This window comes from Anas platyrhynchos, chromosome 4, assembly GCF_047663525.1.
Source record: "Anas platyrhynchos isolate ZD024472 breed Pekin duck chromosome 4, IASCAAS_PekinDuck_T2T, whole genome shotgun sequence".
Taxonomy (NCBI): Eukaryota; Metazoa; Chordata; class Aves; order Anseriformes; family Anatidae; genus Anas; species Anas platyrhynchos.
This window is the reverse complement of record NC_092590.1, coordinates 52734011-52759727: the sequence shown is the minus strand read 5'-3', so window position 1 is coordinate 52759727 and position 25717 is coordinate 52734011. Positions and strand designations below refer to the sequence as shown.

Below are 25717 nucleotides of genomic sequence, written 5' to 3'. Positions count from 1 at the left end.
CTTCCAATGTGTCCATGTCTCTAATGTTTTATGCTATTAGCTTAAACACACAAAGTTTCAGAGCTACAACCAGCTTCTCTTGCTAGGGATGAGCTTCTGAGGCTGTTCATGTCGACCTAGAAGCAGCAGAAGGCAGGCAAAGCCCCAGGCCGCCTCTCACACCTGCAGTGCTGCTCGTGTGACAGCACGAGAAAACCAGACAGAAACCTAACCCTAGAAAGAAGCAACCAGTCCAGCTTCCAGAACCAGTGCAGAGATCACAGTGGGCAGGGGGCACGGCCACGACGCCAGGCTGCAGCACAGCACCCTTGGATCCCCACAGACCCCGCTCCTCGGCTATAGCTTCGTGCAGCCCCCTTTGATGGGGCGAGCAGCACGATCATCAGAGGATGCAAACCCCCTCAGCCAACTATTTTCTGCTCTCTGCCACCCTCCTGTGCAAACAAGCACCGCGTGCATCTGTGTAAAGAACAGACGTGGAAAAAAGCAGTGCACATATTAGTTTTTCGCCAGGTTAATTTCGACACAATCACTTCTCCAATTTGTTCACCACACGGCACACGGCCACACGTATTATTGTGACAGCACCTTGCTTGACATGCCACTGCTATGTTCACACACACACACCAATGCTTAAACCTCCTCACCCCACCCCAGCCCACAAAAAAGGAAAAGAAAAAAAAAAGAAGAAAAAGGGAAAAGAAAGAAAAAAAAGTCAAACTGCAGCAGTTGTAAACACTGCCATGAGCAGATTACAAATACCTTAGATTTGCTAAAGTGCCAGCACATTCAAATAGCTGGACAAAGGCTAGGATTTACTACTTTCATCTACAAACTTGCTGAGGACTCTTAATGATTCCTACCCTGCATCTGACAATGGCTGTGGTTTTAGCTGCTATGTAAAACCAGTACATTAGTTTAACACAAACAGGAGAAAAATACATAGGAGGGAAAAGGGGGAGGGAGCTCGTCTGTGTTTAATAAAAGGATATATATACACAGTAGTTCTTTAAAGGAAAGCCAAAATCTATTATCAGATTTCTTAACTAGGTCAAACAACATTATATCTGGTATAATTATGTTCAGTGGGATTCATTTACTCATGAACTTGCAATTGATAACATTGTGAAGAGGGGTCTATGTGGATTTTAAACAGCATAATGAATGGAGAAATCTCATTATAGGACAGGATTAAATAAATTCTTTCTACTATTCTCTGCCACTAAAGGATAATCCATTCCCTGCTCTTAGCTGCCTGAGAAAAATTAAGTTTCAAACAGTGTTTTGAAGCTTAGAATTATGGAAGTCTCCAGAATTTCAGACGAAATCTGGAACTAAAAGCCATACCACTCGCGACTGTCCAAAACCAAGAAATGACTTTCCTAAAACACTGGGCGCTATTCACTGGGAACAATATCCTGTTTGTTTGTTCCGATGGGAGCTGGTGCTACGTGGGAATCGGGAAGCAAGCGCCCCTGTCGAGCTGTAGGAAATCTCTGTTACGGTATTGTTTGGTTGCTACGGCCACACCAAATTGTTTGGATGGTTTCAAGGAACACTAAAACAATACAGAAGATAATTAGGCGGACAACATACGCCTAGGTCAAAAGGCAACACAGGCTGATGGACGTTAAATTAGGAACAAAACTGTCCCATGGTAAACACAAGAGCCCAGACCTCTGAAAGTTTACTTAATACCCAAGTCGATATTAAAGAACGGCATTTTTATCATCCTGCTTCTCTCCGTATAGCCCAAACACATCAAACACATCCTCATGGCTGAGGATATAAATAGCATCCTGCTGGCACCCAGGAGGTTACTCGGGGTTCAAACACACCGAGCAGGTACTAAAGGTGACAAATGCATGTCAGCCCGTGACAGCCTCTGAGCACATCGGACTCTGTGGCTGACAGGAAATGAGGATTTGCAGCTTTTGTATGTGTCTTTGGTAGTACTTTACACTTGGCCAAGTGTTGGCCCTTCATATCTGCTTTCAATAAGTTATTCATGTATTTTAACTGAAATTTGCTCTATTTTAGTTGCTATTGTTTCTCAGGAAGCTGGAATGGTTGAACTGAAGCAGAACTTCCGCGAGGTATCTACCCTCTTCCAGGTACCTAAGAGCAAATGTAGAATTATTATTATTTATTTTAAGTAAGGAAACCAACTACAAAACAAGGATACTGAACGCACTTTTGAGAAGGACTCCATCATTTTCATCAAGCAGATTACATCCTTCGTTGCCATTTGTAAGCTCATTGCTAAGGTAGTAAATCATTTTATATGGCTTATGTTTAACAATTCATCTTCTTTATTATCATTTTTGCAGCACAGATAGTATCGCTGCTACTTTGGGCTTCCTGTGATAGTTGCTGCTGAAGAGGGTTTGAAAACCCTACTGACAATAAAAAAATTCAAAAGACTGTAAATATTATCTGTGCAGTTACTTAACATAATTTTAATTAAGCTCTTTGTCTCCTGCTCTGATAAACATCCAGACTATTTTACCCTACCTCACAGAAGTGATATTAATATACATGGAAACATATCTGTAATAATTGCTAGTATGCTTTAGAGCAGAAAATCTTCACTTGTTTTACTGGATAAACCATTTTTTTCCTAATAAGGAGACTGATGCTCGAAAGACATGACCTAACATGCCCAGTATTAACCAACATGTTATGGGCAGAGCCAAAAAGTTAAACCTAGGTTTGCTATCCCAGCTAGTGGTCTGTTTTCCAGAGCAGACAGCTTATTCAAAAGCCTTAACCTCATCACTGTTTTGCAATTCTCCAATTTCTATGTAACATCAGGTTTCTATTGTTTCCAAAGTCTCCCTACTCATAGAAGTGAAAAAAATCTCATTTCCATGAATATGCTTTGTGGTTTGCATGAAATGGTGAACTTTTTAATGAAGACTACAAAGCTTAATATCTATTTCCCTCATAACAGCTGCACTTTTCCTTTTCTTAGCCTCCAGCCTAGAGATTAGATACAAAGAAAAAGCAACTCTAAAACTAATCTAACAAAAATTTCTGAACAAAAGAAATGGAGTTTACCTCCAGAGGTGTTATTTCAGAGCTCGGTAAACAAAAGGGGGGGGGGGGGAGGGGGAAAACTTTATTTATATTTGTGGGGGGCTATAAAATAGCGGTGATGGAAACATTTGGAGCATACCTTAAATGATCTATGTTTTTCAGTCGTGTTCACTTAAATCACTTAGACTTGCCTTCAGCTGCTATCCATCCATCCAGTCAGTTTACTTGGGTTGTAGAAGCATTGGAGGGCCAGAAGAGCCAGGGGTACTTCCCTGGTTGTTATCCAAACTCTGCCCCAGCAGCAATGCTGCGCAGAGCCTGTTTGCAGGCTGGATTTGTTGCCCTATGAGCTCTCGCCATGCTGAGCCCCAGCTGCCCTCATGCACAGCCAGCACCCCCACACTCATGGCTCTGGGTGGCTCCTTAACTCGCCAGCATCCCCAAAGTGCTGGAGTCGGCTCAGGTCTGCTGCAGAAAGCTTCTGTCTCTGTCAAGGATGGCAAATGTCAAAGTGGAGATGCCACCTGCTGCCCAGCTACAGTGCAAGAGGCACTGAGCTCGCTGTAGTGACCCATGGGGCACAGGCTGGCTCTTGGCGGAGATGGCAGTCACTTCTGCACTACCCTGTGTTTTCCCAGATGTTCCCATTTATTTCACCAGCACTCATTTACCAGCAAATGTTACTTGTGCTAATAGATTGTAACTGTGCTAACAGACTACAGCAAAAGGAAAGAAAAAATGCGGACTTGTAAAATATGCATATATACTTATTTTAATCACTTCCAGTTATAAATGGCACTGGCTTAGTTCAGCTGTGTGGTTTGGTGCAATGTTTGTAAAGCCAAGACAAACCTTTCAGCAAGAGGAAGTTGTATATATGGATAACTTCCCCTCCGCTTCCAAATCACAACTTGCATTTTTACTTCTGCAGTAAAAATATTTCCTTATTGACAATTTCTAAGGATATGAATACATCCTAGACAGGATCTGGAATAAAGAAACAAATATTGCATCAATCAACGGAAGATGCATTTATTTCTGTAAGTTGCTAACTAAGCATATGGCTAAAATGCAGTGGATGCCCTGGGAAGGAATAGAGAAAGTTCCTGGGTGAATTGTGGAAACTGGTACCATGACAGCTGAGCTTTCATGTGGATTCAAAGAAGACAAAATAAAAACCTCACAGCAATCTTCTGAAGTTTCACCGTACAAATAATTTTTCTATTTCCAACAAATAAGGATGTTGTTGCTTTATGGAAAGTTGACTCAGCTAGAAGAAGAGATGCCAATGTCTAGTTACAGGTACTCACATGAAGACTGCTTTGTGCTTTCAGTCTCTGAAAACAGATGCAAGAAATTTAATCTTAGCTTTCCCAAAACACAGACAATGTCTGCTGGTAAGCTGCAATACAAATATTACCCCAGGCCAACACAGGGACACGGCAGAAGTTCCAAGGCACAAAGCCTTAGTTTGGCTGTACCTAGCTTTCCAGGTATCTGGGCCAGATCACACTCCCTTTGCAGACACAGTTGTGCTGCTGATCTTCACATTTCAAGTTCTTACAAAGTAGTTTTGTTCTTCCACAGATTCAGCAGTCTTTTTCTCTACCACTGTTAAAACCTCTGAGAATTTAATTCAGAATTTGTAATTTTTTGATCTTTCACTTGGCATAATGCTTTCTAGAAATCTAAAAACAGTCTCTACTGAGGGAAAAAGGAAAAGAGAAACAGAAATATTACTTCAAAGTTTTTCTTTATAAAAATCAATTTAGGTTTAGAAGATAAAATCTCCCCTTATTCTTCTCATACCTATGGTAATGGTCTGAGATGCCTTTTGTCAGCCTCCTGTGTGTTGAACATGCACAGGTCATGGAAGGTAAGGTCCCTGTCCTCCTTCTACACTCCCCTGCACCAACATCTTCTGGAGAGTTGTTGCAATATTCTCTGCCCCACAGCAGCTTTCTGCCTTTTCTGTACTTATCTGCAGGCACTCCTTGGGGAAGTGTTCTGAAGAAAACAAGAAATCCTTCTCACCTACTTGCTTTAATGACTGAGCAAATTCTAACCAGCAGATATTCTGATTGCTGTACTGGACTTTGTATCTTGCAGTCTTATCCCCAACTTATTCTGAGAAGCCTTAAAATGAAATAAGTTATTTCTTCCCCAAAACTCCACAACAAGGAAAGATGAAATAAATTATGAAGATAAAGTTCAGAAAAATATTTCTAAGTACTTATTTTGCTTAAATTCAGATACTTGTGAAAAGAGAAACTGGACCAGGAATTTCCCCAAGTCCTATTGACTTTGACACTTCTTAACAAGGACTGCGCTCGTCATTCCTTCTACCCTTATACATAGGTGAGAAGCAGCAACCCATCACAACCTTTCTAAACTTCTCTCATATGTGGAGAAAGGAGTACTACTGAATTGCAAAATACAAGATTAAATGTTTAGCCCTGAGATAAGCTTTTTTTCAGGTTAAAAAAAGCACCACAACCCTTAAAAATCGGTAGCAGAGTATGTTAACCTTACATTGTAAATAGAAAACCCACTTCTCTACGGGATTGAGGTCCAACAAGAAGAAGAGCCATGCATATCACATACAAGCATCTGAATCAGGTGTGCAGATATTTTATACCTTTGGAAAGCCGACAACACAAATTCTTTTCTTACAAAGTATCATGGCTGAAAAAGGGGTCAGATCTGCCATTCAGGAAAGCATCAGGACCCATAGGGCAGCTGTCAGGAACGGACCAGCAGCTGCTGCTGGGCTCTCAAACACTCACTCTGTCCGCTGAGAACATCAGACCTGAGAGGCTGCTACAAGCTGCAGTCTCAAAGACAGCTGCTGCAGCTCACCCCATCGCCTGTGCTACGTAATTCTCACCTAGTCGGTATGAGCTAGCAGGGGACAATGTGCCACCTATGATGCAAAGAAGAAATTGAAAATCAAACAAACAAAAGCAGAAAATACACTAGAATGTATGTCAGACCAATTTTACATACATATATTATAAAAAAAATTTCAACTTCACAAGAGCTAGAACCCAGACAGGAAATATTGGCTGAGATTGCTACAAGCACATGCAAGAAGGATTACAACTCACTGTGTCAATAGCTTACAGAGCCCTGTATGGTAGACCCTACATGCAGACTACGATTAAACAGAAAAAAAAGAAGAAATTCATGATTAAGTTGGATAGTATAAGGTGCCAAAAGACCAAACCAGACACACGCAATTTGAAAACAACATGACAAAGCACAAAGATTTAGCAGGAGGAAAAGGAAATTGATTTGAACTAAATTGTCTCAAGTCCTGCCCAGTCATTCTTGATTACAGCATGACATCAGGAAATCCTGAGCATTAAGATGTCAGACCATTAAAACTTCAGTTTATATAATTCCTTCTCTAAAACAACTGCCAGAACAGACAGCCTCTTCAGATAAAGCATTTTAATTAATGAAAAACAATTTAGAATTTCAAGAAATCTTCACTTAGGAAAGGCATCAAAATTATTTAACGACATGCAATATATTTCACATGTTTTGCTTCAGTGACAGAAAGCTGTTCTCAGGCAGGATGAGCTTAAAAGAATATAAAGCGTAAGTTAGTCTTGTCTTCCACCGGCACCTAGTCTGGAACACAACCCATCTTCTCTGGAAGTAGCATGGTGGCAGGAAAGTAAAGGATCAGTGCTGTTACGTTAAATTCCCAGTGCTAATTTTCAGAAACACATTTACTGTCCTGAAGTTTTATACAACTGTAGCTTTCAACTAGATTTAAAGCTGCACACGTAATAATGCAAGTTAATTTTAACGCGTGAATTCTTGCTGGAGAACACTTCTGTATCAAGTTACACACTTCTCAGAGACAAGACACCCCACCAAGTGCACATCTGTTACCTAGGGCCTTCTTTCACAGCAGACTTCTTATCTTGACTTAACACAACCTACTGCCAAAACACTCAGCACAGCACCAGTGAAGTACCAGCGCCGCGCTGTCAAGTAACAGATACGGATCCTGACACCTCAGCTTCCTTCAAAATACTAAACCGAGCATATACGTAACTGAGCAAGTTCTGCTTACTGACAAATTTGGTATTCCCTCAGAACAGTAACAGTGTAAGAGTAAAAAAACTTAAGCCTGCTTCCTAACTTGTTTCTGTATCTTAATATTGGACTTTTGCAGTATAAGTCATACCTTCAGTAAGGATGCAAACAAAGAAGCTATTCTATTCCAGGGTGATCAAATTGTAGAAGTGCTTACCATACTACTAGTTGTACAGAGCAGGATCTGTTGGATATTTCTTATTTAAAATCGTTACTGCAACAGGACTAATGATTACAGCTTTCTGTTAAACATGGAATGGTGCAACCTGGACTTGTTCTGTTGGTTCTTCTGCTCCACCTGCCAGTAAGAAACCACAAACCAAGCCAGCACTAAGTGGGGGCCAGCTGTGTGCCCTAGCTTTCAAAGGGAACTATTAGCTCGGGCTCGTGGCCATCCCAGTTGTGGTTGTCATGCTTTTAGACAGCACAGTGCAGCCACTTCATGGCAGAGAGGCTGTAGCTTGCAAAAGCCCTGCAGTTGTTTCCTTAATCCCTCTGTTCTAATTTTTGGAGTCAAAAGGACAACTGAAAGGAGCCCAGCTCAGGTATCTAGCTAGCTATAGGGCATCACATTTTTCTCATTTTCACATTTTTTTTGGCCACCTGCAGATTTTTTTCTTTTTTCTACACAAAGCTTCCAGTGAAGATGCAAATTCCTACAGAGTGAATTTAAGCTTCCCAGCCATGGTTTGGTTTCTCCCACTTCCCTCTCACAAGTTACAGGTTGCACTTTGAGCACCACAGATAAAAAGCATAAAGGAGGCAAAGGTAGCAGGCTGGGACAGCAGAAAGAGAATTATATTTACAAGTGCCTATTCCAGATTTTCATGCACGCTGTTCTTCAGGTCAAGGAAATGTATATTTCCATAGCAATTATGAGATTGAACTTACTCTAAATAACTACTTTATTTTTATGATATGCTCATATGCTCATTACATTAATATGAAGGGAAGCGTGAACTAAATCCTAAATCTCAAGCTGTAAGCAGTAGTACCTAAAATAAAATCAAAGTTTGAACATAGCACTGAAGGAACACGCTGATATATGCTTCCACAGACAACTTAATTCTAACATTTATCAATGCATACATATCTTCTCTGATGAGGTTTTGTTTCCTTTTAATACACTAATAGATACACATAGAAAAAAGGGCCTCAAATAACAAGGTGAAAGTGATCCTAGGCATGCTGTGCTAACCAGAAAGCAGAAAAATAAACTTAAATGCCGTCTTTCACTTACCTAATTCACATTTCTCTGGAAAAACAGAACTCCCCACCCTCCTCTTTGAAGGACTGAAGATACTGAACAACAACAAAAACACTCTACCAACACAAGCTGCAAGTGGGTATTAAAAAAAAAAAAACAAAACATTGATCCATTGTACTGAAAGACAAACCAACAGAATGCTTGACAAATTTATGTTTGGTCCTAGTTCAAAATAGAGTGTCAGAAGCCAGCATTTCTGGCCCTGCACAACCCAGGGTTGTTTGTTTAAAATTCCCCTCGCTCCCCCTGCTTGCTCTTTCCTTGCAAGGACAATTCCAGCTAGAAGGAGGAAAAGACTTTTTTCCTCATTATGCTCATTATCCTCAATTATCCTCATTAGTGTCAAACTGATACCTTTCCTGAGTTAATGCAAAAAGTAATGAATATTGGCAGCCTTGCTGTAAAAAGGTATTTTAGAAAAAAACTCTGGAGCATCAGTTGTAAAGACACCAATAACTTCAAATTGCATATCATTAAAAGTTGTTTAAAAATCTATAAAGGAACCAAATGAGTTTCTTCTAATATGCTCCATATAAACTTATTAATATTTCAGATGAAAACTATTCCAACAGGTTAAAGCTTGAAATATTACATTAGCCCTGACTGGGCACTTTCCCATCTTTTTAGGTAGCTGCCTAGTGAAGCACCCAGAAACACTTTAATAGTATTTCTGATATTGTGATATGGCTTGAAAATTAAAGTGCAAAATGTCATCTGCACAAGGTTAAACAAGAAAAAGGAAATAAAAAAATGAACAAAAAATGAACAAATGCATTTGAGCCCTGGAACATGCTCAAGCATGTACCAACCAGGGTTAGAGCAGGTCCCATCCATTTCAGGAAAGAACAACAGATTTTTGTTGGGATTCTGTCAGTTTTGCCTTGCAATCCTCCATAGGAACATGTGAGCTGATAGGGGAAATAAACCAGTAAAGACTAACTCAACCTGCCAAATTTAACATAAAGATGCCAAGGAGAAAAAAGGATACAACATTTTCAAAAGCATATATTCTAAGTTTGTTGAGAAGGCAAAACAAACACTTTTTCCATACCCTGTCAACTGCCTAACTTAAGTTGTTGAAAAAAGAAAAAAAGAAGAACATCATATTCTCAACACACTCCCTAAATAAATACATTTTCTGCCCTGCAGTGAGCTGATCAACTCTTCTGAAAACTCAACACTGGCTGGGGTTCAGTTTCCAGTACAACCAAAGAGTTAGCACATAGGCGCGGGTGGCTATTTTTAAAGCTAGAGCTTGCATTTCCTTGTGATGGCACATGAAGATCTCAAGATTGTCGTAATGTCTCTGTTTCTAAATTAGCTGTAGTCTTTTGTGTTTTTCTGTTTACCAAATGTACTCTTTTGAGCCAAGTTCTTTCATTCACTGAACTCTGTAGGACAAGAACAATGTCAACGGCTGAGCCAGTGACGGTCTGGGATGTCTATTTTCAGTTTTTCTTGTGGAAAAAAATGATGAATATGAAAACTAGCAAGTATCTAGAAGATTCGGGACTGTTCACTGGGATACTTACACAAATTTGTTTTGTTTCTATGATTAGCAACTGTGTTTTGAGGTTGCTCTGCACTTTAGAAGTTTGCATAACAGCATAAGGCGGCACTGAGCTCACACAGAGCCCTAGTTGACAGTATTTTTACAGCAGTAAGTACGAGACACATTTCTTACCAGATCTTCTGAAGAAATTTATCTATGCTAACTGTAAATAAAAATAAACTGAATCAGCAAGAATCTGAAGTTGTGCAACTTGTTAGGAAAACAGACAACGGTCTTCAGGGCTTTGAGGCTTCAGAGAAAGTAACAGGGCAAGGGCACGGCGTAAGATGAGCTGAAAGTTCTCACGCAGCGTGCAGATGCACCCAGTGCTGGAGCTGGACCTCTGCAAGAAGACAATACCAAGTGCCACGCAGTGCTATTCTTAGTCACTGTATATGCACCAAGCTTGCAAAGCTAACAGCTTCTTTGTCAGGTCGAGGGGAGGAGACTAGTCGCATCTGAAACAAAAATAGGTGATCATGTGCTTGTCCATGGAACTCCAAATTCACAGCCAAACTGGTCGTTCAAAACATCTGAGCTGTACTGCGTTGGAATAACAAGGAAAAAGAGAAAGTTTTTTTCACCTAGCTTCTTCAACTTGCACTTAAAACATTTTATCCAATTCTAACTTCTTCATAAAGTAGTTTGCCTTCTCAAAAATAAGAACCTCCATCTGGTTTCAATACATGCTTATGAACTGGAAAAAGCATCCAAGTACTTGGTTGCAGAAAACTGCAATTGAGAGCTTCGGTTTGGTATGAACGGATGGCCTGGAAGCACCAGAGGAGCACACAGAAGGGGAAAAAGGGGCTCCCCGAGAAGCCTGTGCTGTCAGCTCCCAGGTGTGCAGGTCGTGGAGACCCTGGCACCTCTACCTGCAGTTTCACAACACACCCAGGCCTGGAGACAGCGAACCGCGATGACTCCAAATGACTCATGTAGGAGGGTCAGGATGGAGACACTGAGTGCTGTCAGCTCCAAAAATACAGATCCAAAATCTGTACGTGGTGGACGACCCAAGAATCATCCGGGAGACATGAAGTTGATGTGGTACCTGGCATCCTTTCCCTGTCACGTCATGGCAATGGATCCCAGACCTATGAACTGGACCCAAGCATGGTGGTGCCTTACTGCTGGCCGTGTGCCCTGAACACCCCCATCCCGCTGCCTGGCTGACAGGCAGGCTTCTTGGACACGCTTCCTGGGACTTGTGAGACAGGGACTGAGGGAAAAATCCTTTTTTGTTTTAAATATTTTCACCTACCCCTCTTATAAGGGCTCACATTTACATCTGCTACATGTTTTATATGATGTTATACCAACACTTCCTACACTACTTTCTGAGAAAAGTTAATAGTATTATTCACATTTTTGTAGGAACGTGCAAAAAACACAACATATTAACAATTTATAAGCAAAATAGACATGGGTAAAGTCTGTTCTGAATCTTTTATACTGAATACTGTGAGGTTTTGAGGCTTGAAGAATAACTAAGCATCTAACCGTATGCACCAACACCAACTGTGGTTTGGCCATTAATGACAGGAGCAGTAGTTGGGTGATACTGAGAAGACTACACAGTTTACCACAGACATAAAAAGAAGAAATATAACAGAAGAAAAATACGTAGCTACTAAGATTCTGCTTTATAGATTCTCCAATGCGTAGCCCTCTTCAGGAACAGAAAGCAAAATTTCCCAGTGGAAATATACAAATCTGGTTGTACAGTCCATAATTCTCCTTACTACTGCTACAAGAAGGAAAAAATGTCAGGTAGGTTACCAACCAGCATTAGCACAGATCACTGGCCAATGTCACTATCTCCTGTATTACAATATAAAAATATACTGACAACATTATTTTGAAGACGTGGTAACACTTGCTTCATTCTTGCTTAATTATACACTAGCACCAAAACTGTTTTTGTGTGTTCCCACTCAACTCTGGAAACCTCAGCTTCTCTGGTCAACATTTTGGACCTCAACCTCTTAAGTATGTAAAAGGAAAATCGGTATGTATTTTAAGAACACCCATTATTTCATTAATCATTCTAAAGTAGTAAGATACAGATTTTATGAATAAATTGAGAACAACTTTAGGGAGGATGGCAAGCAAAAGGAAGGAAAAAGTCTCACAACAGCTGCCAGCACTGCTGCCTGTGTTGCAGCAGTGACTACGGATCTAGGGCTTAGGATTAGGGCCTCGGGGCCGGCCATGAGCTGCAAACAGAGAGTGCTCTGATGCCCGCACCTGGAACAAGACCAAACGCAAACTGTGGAACGATAACAAGCCTTGGCCTCTCTTGAGTTACGCCGCAAGGCAGTGACCTAGAAACTGGAGCTTCATGTCCAGAGCTCATCACTCATCTTTTTCTGCGCTGGCATCGCCTTAAAGTTTTTATGGTGACATACTGATAGCACCATAAAATACCGAGGTGCTTTGATCATGCAATGAAAACCCTCTTCACTAATGAGCTGACTGGAAGTTCCCTAGATCCATGACAGACAGAGATTAGTTTTCTTCCTCCACTGAAGAGAAAAAGGAAGGAGTCTGATCAGCAATGTAGCTTACACAGCACTATGCCACAGCCACAGAAACATTAGGAGGGGAGAATCTCCAGAAAATCTGTTATCAATACCTTGATGAAGCATTTCTGTTTAATAAGAAGCATGGAGCAGAGAAACAGAGGAAACTTAACAGAAATACTTGTATTTCTAACTGTGGATGCTTGTGAGAACTTGCAGTGCTTTACTAGGCCCCATTATGCCAACGAGTTCACAGCACCTTGGAGCTGACAAGGCAGACCAACATATCTAAAGGTTAAAACGATCCCAACCCACTCCCACCACACACAAACACCACAAACACACACAACATGGCCCCATTAACTCAGGTTAACTCAGGCCTGCAGCTCCCCGACAGCACTCCTGTCCAGCAAGCAACCGCGGAGATGGACGCCTGAGGATTACGACAGAAAATCCTGCCCAGCAGGCAAGAGAGCACAGCGGCTCTTCAGCACCTTTGCTGTTCTCTACCTTGTCCTATAAGAGCTAAAACTATCCAATACTGATGGTAATTTGTTGGCAGTCAGTCTGAATAACCTTAAAATTGCAAATATAAACCAAAACCAAATTCTTCTGAAGAACTTGATACCATTTTTCTTGGCACCACATATGTGGTCTTAACAGAAGTCAGGAAGTACAGAAGAGATAAGAAACCTTGAGAAAAAACTAAAGTACAATAATATATCTAGTAAAATGGTATCTCCATTGAAATCAACTGAGGAAGCAATCCTTCCTCACTTCAGATCTTCAGAATAAGCAGCATATACTGTTTTGTTCTGAAAACTTGCGGCATCTCTACCAAGGCCCAGCACGTATACTCCAGGAACACACCAGCTTGGTACAGTGAGATTCAGTTTCTGTGAGATTCAACTTCAGTTCAATACTCTTCAAAATGCTTTTATGCTCAGCAGCATATTTCACATGATAAACCACATTTTAGAAGGTGAAATTCTACAAGCCTGCTACCAAAAACACAGAAGTGATGTCAGCACCCTCCTTAGCTGTCCTGCCCTCCTCTCCCTTACCGGAGTAGCCAACTTGTCTTCTTGTTGCCCTTGTCCTCTCCAGGATGAGCACTCTAGTTTAGTATCCCCTTAAGGTATAACATCACCATAAAAGATAGGCACAAACATTAAATATATCTATATATACATGTTTAAACAATCCTTTGAAAAGTACTACATACGCTAGGGAAACTTCTAACAGTGGAAACTCTTTTTGGTCACTCTTTGCCGTATTTGTGAAACCTGGTTCAGCTCATATTGCTTTACTTAAAGGATTTTTTTCAGAACTGGGGATAAACTTTGTTTTCTTTCCTGCGGAAGAATACTTACAGCTTGGAGCACATTTCATGGTGTTGTTTTTTGGTTGTTTGTTTAATTTACGATTGTTTAAGAGAAGGAAAAAAAGAAAGAGTTTGGAGTCTGTTTTTTTTTTTTCCTCACCCATGCACTTCTGCTACAGAACTTCTGGGTTTTAGATTCCTCCAAATTTTCTTTTCCTACTCTGTTCTTTTCTGAAGAGAAAGTGGTTCAAAGATAAGAACACTGCTGCAAAGAGAACAATGCAAGATCCTACCTTAATATTTCCCAATCACAGGTTTTTGTCTTGAACTGCTATCCAAAAAAATGTGAACTCCTCAGACAAATCTCAGTACAACTGGGCTAACTCCCTCCTTTCTTTGCTTTGCTGTCATAAAAATGAAGTGTCAGTTGCCAGCCTGTCTCTTTTTCCAGGACAAGACCTCATTTGTAGCTGAAAGAACAGTAAAAATCTGGTGATATCTGGCCCCACTTCTATGTCCTGCTGACAGCTGGCACAAACAAGATGTTACGGAGAGAAAGGAGACAGGTTTCCACTGAGATGTCAGACACTCTATTTTCTAAACCTAACGGCAGTTCTGCAGTAACACCAGCTGAGCTGATATTGAACAGCAATGCAGAGACAACAGCACCCTCACAAACACGTCTTTCAAAGGAGGAACTCTTCTAAGTTCTAGCTAAGCAGCACAAACACAGGATGCAAGTAGGGATGATGAATAAGAGAAGTAAAAGGAAGAAAATCACTGATTCATGAGGTTACTTACACTGCCTCAATAGTATTGTGAATGTCAATTATTAATTATTATTGATTTTATTGATTGTTAATAATTAATTAGTATTGATTTGCAGGAGTTTAAGACACTAATATATCTTTCCAGACCAGCACTCTGTTCTGTAGCAATAGGCTACAAAGGATACTTTAAAATTATCTTTGAAAATATCCCCAAATCACATGGCAGCTGTGTCAGATGGGCAGAACCAGGAGTCATTTATACTTCCCATGCTGTGCTTTCCTAAGATCTCTGTGAGCAATAAACAACTTTTAGAACTCAAACTCATTCTTGAAGCAAGAAACCTATAAATACTGCTGTTCCCAACGAAAAATTTTATTTTAGAAGCTTGAAGTGGTTGCTTTTTCTTTAAAAAACAAACAAAATCAAACAAGAAACATCAAAACAAAGCAAAGCCTCCTAGCAGTCTGCTCCTGAATACACTGTAGAATAGTTCAGTTGGAAGGGACCTACAAAGACCATCCAGTCCAGCCGCCTGACCACTTCAGGGCTAACCAAAAGTTAAAGCTTATCACTGAGGGCATCAGCCAAATCCCTGAAGCTACATAAAACTGGAAAAAAAGTACCTTTTCTACACTTTGGATTTTCAAATCCTTCATTCCTAAAAGCGAGAAAAAGGCAAAGCATGGGGATTTATTATTATATGCCTGTTGTTTTCTACTACTACTTTAAGGTATTATTTATTCAGTATTTATTCTGAATTGAGTAAAATGTTGTCCTATTTACATTGCTCTTGTTTGTTTCTAACTATAGACTTGATGCGTTACGTGGATGAACTCCATTATAAATAATTAAAGGGTCTTAAAATCTCCTAATTCTATAACTGTACTGAAACATTTTCCATTTATAAATATTTTAGCTTTCTGACCATTGCCATATTTAAAATACTTCTTGACTGGTCCATAACTCCTGAATTAGTCTAATAAGATCTCTCAATACAAAGTCAATAATATAAAGTTAATTTATTCCTATACCTTAATGTTTCAATAAATTAACATTCTAATATTAATAGTCATTAGAACTATGCAATTCTATGCCTTAACATTCTCTTTTAAATTACTGCAGCCTGCCAGCTTGTTAACCAAAACTGTGCTTCGGTGAACTCCCCTGTAATTTCTCCCCAAAAGTAGTTTCTAACAGAACCTAGTAAAGTAAAGCTTTGCTTATGACATTAACACAGGCAACTGGTTACATCAGAGTTCAAACCATTTATAATTACAGCAGCATGGTCCTGTATCCTTTAGGCTATGGGTGACTGTTTTGATTTAGAATGGCCTGTTCCTCTTTAAGTTTAAATTTACCCTTTATTTTGCACAGTACCTAAGAGAATTTAGAATTTCCCTTTAACTAGCATCATTATTCTTTCTTGAAACACAAGGAAGAATATCTTTTCTATACAGGGGAAAACTGCAACTACACAGCAACTGGACGTAATATAGTAAACACAACAGTTTTGCTCTGTAGTGTTCTGAAGATGTCAACCACTTTTCTAAATAAATAAATACTCTTCTTTTGTCAGCAATCTCTTAAATGCTACTAAACCTCTAGTGTCTGAACCTCACCCCTTTAAATACAAAAGCAGCAGAGCTGGAGTTTAAAAAAAAAAAAAAAAGTCAGCAGAAATGGGGTATTTGACATGGGTTGCTGCAGCTGGTTTAGCTGGAGCTTTCCTGAAGTCCATGCAGAGCACGCGGTTTATTCTAGCAACAGTAGCTGACAGAGGGGTTTGCATTTGGGGCACTTTTTCCTTTCAATAGCATTCTCTTCTGCAATCTGAATCATTACAAAATCTAGTTGTGGTATGGGTTTAGCAAAGGGGATATTGCTTTAATAGAAAGAATGCCCTAAAGGAAAGCTCATTCTAGCATATCTACGCCTGATGGAAATAAATAATGCATGTCCCAACACATATTGTACTTACTACAGTGCAGGCATCTTATTTAAAAATCAATATGAAGAACCACACACACGACATAATCTTCAAAAAAAAGTCATAATTCCATGTTAATGTGTAGAGAAGTTCAAAGTAAGGCCCAAAACATTTTAATTTTTCATCTCCTTAAAACTTCTAAAAATCTGGTTGCGTACACTTCTCTAACAAGTCTCCAGGCCCTTACCTCCAATCTACACCAAATTTCCTTGCAAGTATTAGAATATCAAACAGATAATGCAAAAGAGGGAAAAAACACACTCACAGGTGTTCAGCAAGAGTGGAAGCTATGCCAACCAAAAAAAAATAAATAAAAATTCACACAGTCATGAGGCAATAAAACGAGCAAATTGAAAGCAGGCTTCTGTGCAATACACGTGAGAGCAAGGCTCCATGACCCAGCTGAGCTGAGGCACCCGCTGGTCCTGGCCCTTCTTCTACAGCAGCCCTCGTGTCCACCTGCATCTTCCTGGAGATGGTTTCATATTTAAACAGAAGAAAAACTCTCTGCCTTCCCAAGAAATTTGCTGTTGATGTAATGAGTCAAAACTGCTCACCAAAGGGATGAGACATATACCACAAGGGGACAGATGAGAAAGTGATAATGCTGCACCGCTGGGAGCAAAGCCCCTTTTGGCAAAAGGGCCCAGCTCAGCAAAACCTCCTCTATCTTCCCCCATACCAAACGGAGAGCTGCAACTGAAGCTTGTCACCTTGAGAACTGTCACCTAATGGGGCATTTTGCACCTTCAGTTGGTACACGGCATCCACTGGTTGGGATAACCTTATAGCCTAGCTGTCCCTTTCCAGTCCACGTGTGTTGATCAGCCTCCTGAACAACAACAAAAATCCCTTTCAGTAGCTCTCATTTCTTCACACAGCAAGTTTTACTACACACAACTTTCTTGGCATTTCATTCAATTCATTTCAATTCAATATATTCCAACTGTGCAAATGGTCATTGTTAAAGACCACCAAAGTTCATAAACAGAGCCAAATATAGAGGTTACAATTCATAATCCTTTTTTACTCAAAACATTACAAAAATCAATCAGAAATGAAGAATCAAGAGATTCACGTTGTATTGGTTGGTTAACTACTGAAAGAAACCTGCCTTACCATGACAAGTAGCAGCCTGTGGAGCATCATAAGCACCACGTTCCCTTTACAGTAACCGAACCTACTGCTTCAGAGTACAGGGAACAAGTCAGCAACCACATGTACTAACACAAAGTACAGTTAGATACATTTTAAAATAATAATAATAATAAATCAGAATCTACAGAATCTAGTAGCTTTACTTGATTTACTTTAACATAAACTCAAATATATCTTAAATTTAAAAATTTCTCCTTCAAATTTATCAAAACCATTTTAGAAGTTACAGTCATAAAGAAAAATTGGTACATACTGCAGAAATGCTCTGTGGACTTTCAATATATAAGATGACTACCCACTGTCACGACTTTTTGAAGTCGAGGTTGCAATTAACAAAAGTTTCCCACAGGAAGAATGAACAATATTACTTGGGATGTTTAACATTGGAGAAATACAGTTAACATTCTGTTTAGTATTGTACTTACATAATTACTGCTATTGTTTAAAAACATCTCGTGAAAATAAGGTTTTTCCTGACTGTGAAACAGCACTGGATTTGCTACTGGAATATCAAACTGCTATTAGAAATGTCTGAAGGTTCTCTGCTACCACCACTAAGGATAACTGCTGCCCCAAAGGATATTTTGGAGCAGAAGCAATCAGGTAGCATCTCAGGCTCATTTCTCCTTCTCTGGTTCATTTTTCTTTGCAGTTTAACAGTTGCAGGGAACGCAAGTTGCAACTTATCATACAACGATGACTGCAAAAATATTAACAAATTGTGGATGCATTGGTTTAAAGAAAATAAGTGTAACCCACAAGCAAAGCCCAACAGAAGCGGCACGTCTGTCCTCTTGCTAAGCACGCACAGCTCTGCAGGCACAGCACCTCGGCCCACCTCCTCCCCAGGAGCCACAAAAGGCCAACAACAGCACGCTTGTTCCACAATTCTTCACACATGCCCTTGTATATATGTTGCTGTCATGGCAATTTAAGGCAATCTTGCCCTTCTTAGTGAAAGTCCGCTGTATCGTTGCTGTCATGAAATGAAAAGCCACAGGATAAAAATGAGTCCATTATATCGAACTTGTTAAATAAATACAATGTTATCGGAGCAGCACCTCTCCTGAGAGCCACGAGTTCATTTTTTGTTGGTAAAAGAGAAAGCAATCTCCAGTCAGGCAATCCTAGGGGAAAGCAAGCAGTTCTTCAACTCTGTGTGATTTTGTTTCATTCACAGAGAGAATGATTCAGGATACCTGCCAGGCAGCTCCCTACTTTTCACAGGCTTGTCAGCACCTGGCAGCTGTAGTTCTGCTAATTCACTTCCCTTCAGTGTTGTTTCATTTCTCTCTGATTTTATAATATATTTTCCAAATGTATGGTTGTACAGACAGATGCAGCTGGCTTTACCACCATGCCCTGGCTCACACACTCAGGTTTAAGTAACTTGGACATCTGAACCAAGCTGAGCAAACCGATACAAAAAACCCCATGACCTACCTCCTGCACAGATCTACCTTACTTTGGGGTTTAAAGACAGACAACCACGCAGAGGACAGAGCCTGTGACCTGTTTGCCAAAGAGACACACCGCAACCATTTCCAAGTTACTGGAAATATACTGGGTACATCTTCATTCTGTTTTTATTCTCTGGAAGAAATTCTTCATTTCCGAACTTAACAAGATGATTATTAGGGTAGATATCAGAAACACAGAAGAGCTTTTAGAAAGCAGTAATGGATCATACCTGTGCTCACTGGAAAGCAGTTGGTTACTATCTACAGACGATAAGCCCCAGAAATATATACATAGGTTTCATTAAAATACACATCTTATCTTTGAGAAAGGTTTCCATTACATAATGCTTTCCTTTGCGAGCAGCATCACATTTGGCTTCTGACCACATATATTACATTACTAAAAGTAATTCTCATGGCACCTAGACCTCCATTAAACAAAGGTTTCTGTGGACAAAGCATGAGCTTTTTCACACCAACTGAAAACACAAACAACAGTTAAAATGGGTGCTCTTGCTACAGAATCAGCAACCTCAGAAGAATCATTTAACAGAGACACACATCTCAACTGCAATGAACTAAACAGGATTCATAACTTTAGGATCACACATTTTTCCCCTTTAGATCCAAGGTACATTATCAGAACTCAATTACTACGAAAGATCCATGCAACCTAAGGACGAGGCAGCATAAAGTCACCGCTCTGTCCACAACTTCAGTAAGCAAATAATCCTTAGGCAGGAACATCCTCACGACACCACTGGTTTAAGAGGACATGCCTGACTCCCTCTAAAAAGAAGTAATGCCTGAAATTGTTGGCAGCGAGACAGCGTCCTGAAACTAGGCCATACGAATGTCACTTCATTGTTGTCGGTGAAAGAAAAAAGATCAACTACAATAAAACCTTAGCCAGCACTGCAACAACATTATGCCAGCTAAGCAAGCCCTTAGCTGGACCCATGGAGCTTTGCTGGGTTTCTGCTAAGTATGGTTTTTACAGATGATTATTTTTATGTACATACAAATACATACAAGCATACAACTCTCTCAGGTTATCACAGAGTGTAAAAAGTAGCATCTGCATTTAAGGAATCTTTGAAGGCAGAGGAGAAACCTTCCTTATGTAAGTTCTCAGCAGATGCAAGTTTATTGAATTTCCAAACACGTGCTCAACATAAACATTATGTAATTCCTTGCTCTGCACACACTGCATCACTTGATTGGAAAATGTTTCAGGGGGGAGAAGCAAGTGGCTTGCCCCCTCGGCTCAATTCACGGAGCTGCCAGCACACAACACGTGAAGGCACGTGCAGGCTGCGTCCAGGTCTGCTCCCGGCTCCTGTACACAGCTGCCCTGGCACGCAGCTATGCCCTAATCACAGCCCTCTGCGCAAAACCGAGCGAGGGCTGTGAGAAACGCCAGGTGAAACGCGGCTGCCTGGCCGGCACAGGGAACGAGGCGGTCAGTGCATCACCCGGTACCTCCTCGCGGCAGAAGAGTCGGGAAGATCTCCGCTGTGCTTACATAACGGAGGGCATGCAGGAGAAAGCACAGCATCGCCAGCAAGCTCTCCTCACTGCCCCGGTGGTGTTACCGCTCCTTGTTTTATCGTAGCTGATGCTGCTGTCTAGTCCAGACCCTGCAGTCCAGCTCCTTATTTATACGGCAATTATTTAACTAGCTGCAGGCTTAATTTATTCTAACTGAATGCATCCCATGCTCTACTTTAGTTTGGGAACAATACACGTTAACAAAACCAACTTTAAGGATTTTTGATCCTTTTCATGACACCTCCAACTTCTTCTATAAGACATATATTTTTAATTAGGATCATTTATGATTCAGCAAGAGCACAAGTACCTCCCAAGCACACGGCAGAATTTGGAACAGCTACAGTTAAACTTTAAGATGCAAGCACAAGAAGTGAAGAGCCAAATCTATCGGGACGCCTGTTTTGAAATATTCGCTGCTCTAAGTTAGAGCCGTGAGCCTAGAAGTTATTAGACCAAAACACAAATCACAGCAGTTTAGTGCAAAAAGCAAGTCTCACGCCTGAGCTATTAGGACGTGGCTGAACGCCTGCACTCCTGGCTGATTAATACGCTGGACCATAAATAACTCCTTACTAATTCTTTTAAACAAGACACGCGTGAATCATCGGGCAAGCAGCGCTGTATTGGGGTACAAATCCCAGCAGCTTTGGTGGAGCCCTTGGCCAAGAAGAGCCGCACGCTGCAGCACGCCTGAAGCAATGCCTTGCGAAACGCAGCCTCGGGCTGAGGCAGCGGGTACCTCCTGCTGCTGCTGCTTTCAATTTTTAGGAGCACGAGCTGCACAGCATCCCTGCCGAGCTGGGACGTCGCCTCCGTTGCCTCCTGGTGTCCTGCTGCCAGCCCGAGAGGTGCCACGCCGTGCACGGCAGCTCCCGGCCCCAGACCCTGCGCTGAAGCGTGCATTAAGGGGTGATGCGAGGACAGGGCGCCCTCGGGGAGGCTGCTGCAGCCCAGGCAGGGAATCCTCCTGGAAAGCCCAGGGCCGGGCTGCTCGCAGCTCCGGCCGGGGAGCCCCGGACCGCTCCAAGCGCTCCCGAAGGAGCCTCCCCGCTCAGCCCGGAGCCGTCCTACTCACCGCCGCCACCGCCGCTCCAGGCTTTGAGCAGGGACTTGATGCTGAGCTCGAAGAGCAGCGCGTCCTGCAGGCTCACCATGCTGCCGCCCGCCCGCTCCCGCTCCAGCACCCGCTGACGCAGGGCCGGGGGGCGCGCTGAGGGCGGAGGCGGGCGGCGGGGCCGGGGGCGGGGCCGGGCGGGAGCAGGCGGGGAGGCTCGGCCCGGCCCGGGGCCCCCCAGCTCCAGGGGGCGTCACACACAGGGGGGCCGGGCCCTGCTTCTGGCCCTTCAGGAGGGTGTGGGAGCCCAAACGCAGCACGGACAGCTCAGGCTGCAGCAAGACGAGAGCTGTGGGGCAGCTGCTCCCAAGCTGACCCTGTGGCCCCGCACAGAAAAGGGAGGGGACGGGGAGCTGACCCACACCACGCCGGCAACCCAAAAATGCATGGTGTGGGTCTGAGGTGGAATCAGCGAGTGTGCTGTAAAGTAATTAAGAGAGAGCTACATCGGTGCGGAACTGTCCCTGTAATTCAGAGTTGTCCCTGTAGCAGCAGTAACCCAGCCGTGAGGAAGAACTCAAATGTACTCCTAGCAGATTAATTAAAAACGGTGTACACCAAATATTTTCCATGTTTGTTTTTCTTTTTATCCTTTCCTCTCCCCCAATAAAAAAAAAAAAAAAAAAAAAAAAAAAAAAAGCAAAAAAAAAAGCACAGAAACAGCTAAGTGCACAGCTCCAGCAGCCCAGCAGAGGCACACTGACAGGAGTGGGGTAGGGGGCTGCTGATGTGGGTGTTTGGCCAGCTGTGCTGTGGGGTTGTTTGTTTTTTAGATAAAAATGGCACTATTAACTGCTGAAAACTAAGTGACCACATAATCGAGTTGTCAAATCCCCCCCCCATGCAAAAAGATGACTATAGCACCACATGAAAGTGCTATGTACATCCAGGTATCTCTTCCTTCCCACGTAGGGTGCAGGCCGTGCACACACAGAGCGATGCTTTGGGGCACTGCATCAAGCTCTCTTTCATAAGCCTGATCCAGGTAATGTTACATACATTGTGCCTCCCTCTAATTACCTCATACTCATTTTTCATCGCTTCTTTTATGAATACAGTCAGAGTTATACTTCAAGCACTTCTTTTCCCTTTCACTAAATAAGAAAGAAGAGGTTGTGTTTTGTTATTAGTAGGATATAAAGGTCAGATTTTGGAACTGGCTGATGAATTTCACCACTAATTTGAAAGACTGTATTAATTATGGTTAGTCTCCGACTGCCTTTAACACTGGGCTACAGAGAGTTCTTCAAAGGAAGCCTTGTTAACAGCACGCATTCCAAAATCATGAGCCAACTCTCCCAGCACCTCAAAAATAATGACTTTTTAAAATACACTTTGGGTTCTTTGTAGTTGCACCCCCTCCAGCTTTTATTCTTTAAATTATTAGCACCAGAAACTTATTAAAAAACAATCACCCAGAAACCCCAGGAGCACAGAAACACTAATCTCAATGTTCCACCTCCCGAAGCCCTGGTAAGCAAACAGAAGAGCTGCCAGTGTTTCTATACAGGAGTGTTTTTAAAGTGAATGAATGTTAGGAAATATTTTTTAAGACTTTGCATTTATTTTTGATAACAATGTGTTCAGCAAAGCAAGTTATATAGCTCTCCCCCACAGCATCTGAGGTTTTGCTGCAATAGTATTTATTCATATTAACTGTTGATTAATTTTGGTAGGTCTTCCTCAAGGAAACTAGCCACTCACTTTAACTGCAGTTCGTTCAGTATTAGCCCATTAACATCTCTAAGATGTTAGGAGTATTTTAAGAACATTCGGACTTGTGTGTACAAAAAAGTGTAAGTTTTTCTAAAGGTTTCAGTGACAAGACTGAACACTAGGAATACTTGATATTAGAAACATATATACTGAAAAATCATCAATATCATATGAATACACACATTTGCTTTCATATATACATGCACACAGTTTGATTTATTGGACATTAATTTACAAGATTTAAGAACGGCATACAGCAAATATTTCTATTATCCTCTACAAACACACCCCAAAGAAGAGAAAAATACCACAAGTTCATTTAACGGGAGGGTTAACAAACCTGTCAGCATCTTAGCATTACCACAAGCATCACTGTCACAGGTATAACCGTGTACAAACCTTCTAACATTTTTGTCCTCAGAACCACAACTTAAATGTTTTTTATAATCAAAGATTTATAGATGACAACTACAGCAATTTTGAACTTTGTTTCTGTTTAGCCTGTGAATTGAGTTAATGAGGTAACCTATCATACACTAGAATAAGCAGATCTCAGAATAAAACAAATTTTAAAATACATCTTTTATTTTATTTTTAATCAGAAGAGGAACAGAAGAAGCAGGAAAAGAAAAACATGTATTACAAGCCCCTAAAAGCTTGCCAAGCAGAGAAAAGGCTAATTCACTACACAGAGCCCAATAAAACTCACTGTGTAGAGTTACAAGATATCATCGTCATGCATTTCCAAAACTGTACAAGAACATGTCATTTTCAGCATCAATTCCTTTTACGTTCCTCATTTTCAGAGAGGAAAATGAAACAGGCTTCTGGCTGGGAAATTACACTGTGTCTAAAATAGAGAGCAACAAGTATGTCCACTGAAAACATCTAAAAATATGTATCACTTTGGAGTACATATATGGGAAGTCTTTCATGAGATATTTGGCCCACTATTTTATTACCTAGAGAAAAGATGGAAAAAGAAAGCACTTAAATTAAACTATAAGGCAGAAGTTTTGAACTGAAGCTGTTTTATGCAGGAAAAACAAACCAAAAAGAAAACCTCAACAAAATGAGGCCATTACTTAACTAGACTTAGGAGTTCTGTACAAAGTAGCAATTCACAACATCATTCCAATAAACACGTAAATACTGATTCTGAAGTTTGCTTACATTTTGATACTGGACCAGTTGTAAAATTCCCTACCAAAGTGAACAGACTAATAGAAAGTCTATGAACTTTTTTTGATATTTTCTCAAGTCAAGGAGAGGCATAATTGTGAATGAGCACATTGATACCAGTAAGCTCTTACGAAGAAAAGAACGTAACTGTGCTAAAGCAGAAGTGCTCTATCAGCGATGCAAGCTGCTTGCAAGCGTCCAATCCACTCCTTACTTTTTGTTCAGATATGAAAACCTTTCAGGGAAGACAATGTCTAGAAGCAAATTAGTTGAGAGGTTTCAGCACCACAAGTCTACTGACTTCAGGCTTGAAACAGCCCTACACATTACAAGATTCCAGAGAATAAGTCCACCTGTCCTAAGAAGTATTAGAGCATCTATGAGAGCACCCATTTGTTGCATTGTTCATGCACAGCACACCTGAATCACACAAGCAAAGTCAGTTCTGCACTTTAGGAGTACAAACCTTATATACCTAATATTCAGATCAATGAAACTTGAAGGTCACTCTTACAGCATGGAAGAGTTGTTCTGAGTGTTAGAAGTAGCAATAGGATCCAACCAGTATAAAAGAACATGCACTACTGTGCTACAGTGAGATAATAGAAGCTTTTTTTTTTTTTTAAATAGAGTTTAATATTTTAATAAAAACATTTCTAGAAGGACCACTATACTTACTAGGATCAATACAGTTACTACAAATGCGTATGCAAGGGTGGTGTATGCAGCTTTTCTTTAGAAGAGCGTTACGCCATTTTCTTGGAGCTACCCAGAAGTATCACTAGCAACTATTTTGAATAATGTACATAAAATAAGCACTGTGTCTAAAAATTGTTGTTTCTGTAACTGCCAGAGCTCTGGCTTGTGGCAAATACTAAGATGCAACGCCAAAAAAAAAAAGTGGTTTGTGTTGTTTGAGCCTCATCCCTATAGACAGAAAAAGTAGTGGGGTTCTCAC

At 41.0% G+C, this 25717-nt stretch overlaps 1 protein-coding gene across 11 annotated transcripts in view; it reads right to left on the bottom strand.

The window, feature by feature from the left end:
• The window catches only part of FRYL (FRY like transcription coactivator), a 176231-nt gene that overhangs the window by 108936 nt on the left and 41578 nt on the right, over positions 1 to 25717 (bottom strand). Inside the window, exon 1 of one of the 11 annotated variants that reach the window (XM_038178838.2) lies at positions 21823 to 21951. The exons of the other annotated variants lie outside the window; for them this stretch is intronic. Within the exon in view, the coding sequence (XP_038034766.2) occupies positions 21823 to 21901 (79 nt within the window). The 5' untranslated portion in view covers positions 21902 to 21951. Of the gene's footprint in view, positions 1 to 21822; positions 21952 to 25717 lie in introns of those variants that run through there. 11 annotated transcript variants of the gene reach the window in all.